This window comes from Dufourea novaeangliae, unplaced genomic scaffold (assembly GCF_001272555.1).
Source record: "Dufourea novaeangliae isolate 0120121106 unplaced genomic scaffold, ASM127255v1 scaffold6, whole genome shotgun sequence".
In the NCBI taxonomy this organism is placed as follows: Eukaryota; Metazoa; Arthropoda; class Insecta; order Hymenoptera; family Halictidae; genus Dufourea; species Dufourea novaeangliae.
Window position 1 is genome coordinate 2,161,853 of NW_015373900.1, and position 4,856 is coordinate 2,166,708.

The 4,856-nt window shown below is 33.7% G+C and overlaps 1 protein-coding gene across 1 annotated transcript; it reads left to right on the forward strand.

The window, feature by feature from the left end:
• Positions 1 to 508: 508 nt before the first annotated feature.
• On the forward strand, positions 509 to 4,237 carry LOC107193451 (probable elongator complex protein 2). The gene is made up of 3 exons (XM_015582897.1): positions 509 to 1,745; positions 1,810 to 2,938; positions 4,154 to 4,237. Exons 1-3 carry the CDS (start codon positions 556 to 558, stop codon positions 4,235 to 4,237), a joined length of 2,403 nt encoding a protein of 800 aa, XP_015438383.1. The 5' UTR covers positions 509 to 555.
• Positions 4,238 to 4,856: the final 619 nt, after the last annotated feature.

Consider the following 4,856-nt stretch of genomic DNA (forward strand, 5'->3'; position numbering starts at 1 on the left):
CAACAACTGCCCACTGGGTATCCATGTTACATGTTCAATTCCTATTAATTTTCGATGATGCTCATATTCTATTTCAGACGAGTCTGTACTTTGTGTAGGACAAAAGACTCCTATATCTCTGTCCAATACACTCGAATAAATAATTAACTTTAGTTCACTACAAAATGAACACCATATACATAATAATTCGCTATTCGGGGACCAACATATTCCATTGATACTGTTCAAACGTCCGCATATTAATTTCTAAAAATTATAATTAAACATAAAAAGTATTTCAGACAGCATTACGCTATGAACATACAAATATACAATTTATTTTATAAATTTTATTAACTAAAAGAAATTGACAATTATGTTACAATGTAACATTCAAACGCACAACATTTCGCGGCATAACACCATCGACATCTACATAGTTACTTTCACAGTTGAATAATACCATTTTTAAAATGAATGACGACCGCGTGTTCGTGTATATATTGACCATAGATTTCTGAGGTTATATTTATAATTTGACACTCGATTTGAATGTGTTATAAATATTAAATAGATATGACAACAAATTATATATCGTGTGCCTGTAATCGGGTGCCACATTCGGCAGATTGGGGAAGAAATGGCCTTATATGTTTTGCGGCCTGTCATGCTGTAGCAATTTACGATCCATTCATCTCAAAAATAGGAAAAGTGACAAGAACACTTCACCGGCATAAAGAACGCATTAACACGGTACGATGGGTTAAACGAAAGGATTCAAAATCCGAATGGGAACTGCTGTCAAGTTCTGTAGATGGAACTGCAATTATTTGGAGCAAATTAAGTGAATGTTTTGAATGTACTTCTGTCATCGAATCTGGAGATATCCTCACATTTAGTAACTCGTTGTATCTATCAACTCATGATTCTTTAAATGACAAAAGGTTCCCAGAATTATTAATATGTACTGGTTCAGTCCAAGGAGATTTAAAGCTATGGTTGAGAAATGCCTCTAACGATATAAAGTGCCTTCAAACGCTTATATTTGGGAAGAAGTTACCAATAGAAGTTTGCTTCTCTTATTTACCAAGTACAAATTTACCACTTTTAGCAGTAGCAACAGAAAGCTCAACAATTGAACTATATGTGACAAATTCTCACAATATAAAAGAATTCAATTTTGTAAAGGTTCAAATCTTAATTGGACACGAAGATTGGATACGTTGTATGGATTTTACTCATGTTACAAATGATAGTGTCCTACTTGCAAGTGGTTCTCAAGATGCTATGATACGATTATGGAAAATATCTTTAAACATTACAGAATCCTCAAATGATGAATTACGTCAAAAAGAACAAGTTTTTATTGTTAATAATATTAAATATAATATCACTTTAGAATCTGTTCTTTATGGACACGAAGGCTGGATATATGGCATACATTGGTACCCATGGCAACTAAATACTGAAAATAGAGTTTTAAGATTATTATCTTGCTCATTAGACAAATCTATGATCATATGGGAGCCAGATGAAATAACAGGTATTTGGTCGGAAAAAGTCAGAGTAGGCGAAGTTGGTGGCAATTCATTGGGTTTCTATGGATGCAAATTTAATGGTAATGGATTAAATATATTAGCACATGGATATCAAGGATCATTTCATATTTGGGAATATTCAGACAAAGTAAGAAATTGGATTCCAAAGTCTGTACCTAGTGGTCATTTCGCGGAAGTAGTCGATCTTTGCTGGGATCCCAAAGGAAGGTTTGTATGCAAAATTGAAACATCATTTGTGGGGAAAACTTCTACATTTGATATTCTATCACAGGTTTCTCATCACTGCAAGCACGGATCAAACAACAAGAATTCATGCTCCTTGGAAAGATAAGGCGATAGAATTTTGGCACGAAATCGGACGTCCACAAGTTCATGGATATGATATGTCCTGTTTAGTTATGCTAACTCCTTATATGTTTGCTTCAGGAGCGGAGGAAAAAGTTGTACGAATATTTACAGCTCCGGTAACATTTCGGAGTTCTTTAATGAAAATCGCTAATGTTGATGATTTTAAAACTACGGTAGCTGATGGTGCATCTGTGCCAGCTCTTGGATTAACAAATAAAGCCACGTTTGCTAATGATAGTAAAATAAAAGAAGCCGAAGCGAATGATCTTAAAGATGAGGATTATATTCCTCCAACAGAAGAAGAGTTAATGCAAAATACTCTATGGCCAGAATTGCAGAAACTTTACGGACACGGGTACGAAATATTTTCTGTAGCTGCTAGACATGATGGAACAATGTTGGCCACTGCATGCAAATCAGCATTACTAGAACATTCGGCAATACTTTTATGGAACACAAGTACATGGACACAAGTTCAAAAACTTATGTCGCACCAGCTAACAGTTACGCAAATGGAATTTTCACCTAATGATAGATATTTTGTATCTGTATCTAGAGACAGAAGATGGTCATTATTTGAATGCAACGATAATATGTACACTTTAATTGCAACCAGTTTGAAAAAAGATAGTCTTCACACTCGTATAATATGGTGCTGTTCATGGACACATGATTCATCTTTCTTTGCAACTGGTTCCAGAGATGGAAAGATTGGAATTTGGAGACCAGCCGATACAAGTAATAACATTATTCCAGTCACGAGTTTGAATGTAAAGAATTCGACCACAGCGCTCTCATTTTCTACTCAAAGCATTGCCGAACATTCTTATGTTCTAGCAATAGGGTTTGAAACAGGCTGCATAGAAATTCAGAAATTGAAAATTTCTGATAATACCTTTATATGGGAAAAGTATATAGCATATAATACTTCAGAAGCACATCATCTGACTGTAAAAAGGCTTAAATTTTGTCCACAAAAAGAAAATTTAAATACTTTACAGCTGGCAAGCTGCGGATCTGATCATACCGTTAAAATATATAACATAGATGTCGTGAAATTAAAAGACTTGTGAAATATTTGCATTTTTGTATAATAAAGTTATTTCAGCTAATCTGTAATAGTAAATTCTGAATACTTACTTTATATAATTTCCATGTATCTGTCTTATAAATTTCTATAGCGTCTTCACCTTCATTTGCAATTATTAGTGCCAATTTTTTGCCATTTGGACTAAAATGTAACTTATGATAACAGGACTTTACATTTTGTATATGAATTACATTCTGACTTTCTAAAGGCCATATAGATGTCTGAATCTGATGATTTTGTGTGTTTATAATTATTATGTATTTATAACAAATGTCTACTATTGGAACAAGAATTTATTTAACGAAATCTACTTCAAAACATAGGGTATGATGTATATAAACAAAATCTTAAATATTAGCTGTCAATGCTTCATTCTTGTTTGAAACATTAAACAGTAAGCAATTTGAGATGTTGACAGAAAAGAATAATTCAGAGAAATAACACATTTAAAACTGAATATAAAACATTATCCAAATATATTTAAAGTTTGATTACGGATCTAAATGTATTGCTCAAGCATTTGGTATACAACTGTTAATATTTAAGAATTTGTGAATACACATCAAACCTTATACATATTTTGCATTGGGTTTCATTAAAGAAATGCTTGTCTTAATTACAGACTTATATATAGATATCACAAAAGGTATTCACTTACATTGAAATCTGACAACGTTAAAATGTGTTTACTATCGAGTGACCAGGTAACACTTTCTAGACCGGTACTGCCTTCGACAAGTTTAAACTGGCATTCCGGATAATGAATGGAATATACTTCTATAATAGCTTTTTTTATGTTCGCACATAAAATATATTCACTGTTCCTGGACCATTCTAAATACTTTAATAAAATAAAAAATTAATAAGTGAAAGGCAATTATATTGTTATAAAACATTTTATTTTCTGTTATTAAAATCACAGACTAACCTCGATTATGTCAGGAAATACGAATGAGTGAATTGTCTCAAACGTTTTGCTATTTTTTGTAATTAAATTTTCTTGATACGCGAACGCAAAGAATCTTCCATCCATGGAAAATTCACATAATTGATTATTCACTCGTATTAATTGATTCTTCACTTCTAACGACATCATGCCATCTGATGCCATCGGTGAATGCATTACATGCACTACCTATGTGAAGTTAGCCGGATAACTATTTTTTTAACTTTTCAGTATACCCAATCGATTGGTGGTCGTTTGGTGGTTATTGGTGGTCTAATTAGAACATTTGGTGGTCACGCGTTCTTTTGTAATTAAACGATCAAAATTTGACCGTGAAGTTAGCCGAAAATTTTTTTTTCGCCGGATTAAGTTTTTTAAATGTTCAATCGATGCGTAATCGTTTGGTGGTCATTGGTAGCCTAATTATGTACAACCACAGACGAGATATAAGAATAGACCTAACATGCAATGTAATTTTCTGTCCCATGCTTCCATACTCCACATCCATACCCGACGTTACCGATAAATAAAACGGAAAAATATATATTTTTTCACTTGACTACAAGACAATTTATTCTAAATGCATCGTTAATGGACATTTTATTAATGTTACTTTTTACATGTTCTTGTTTTATTCGTTTTTATATCTTGCCTTACATTTGTATATTTGTAACAGATAAATTCAGAATAGATGTAGTTTCATAAATAGTTTATCAAATCTACCTTTTGGCCGGGGGCTTACAATTTTCCTTGCGGGAATGCCTTACCGTAATGAGACATCTCGTAGCCGCGGGATTCCGGGAATCGGGTGACGTCACGGCGTGCGAGCGAGAGCGGTAGAGTGAGCCGCGGTATCGGTGCTCTCCGTCGGTCCAACGCGCTAGTGACGTTGCGTCACACAGTTTATTGACCTAGCCGTGAACGCCGTGTACCA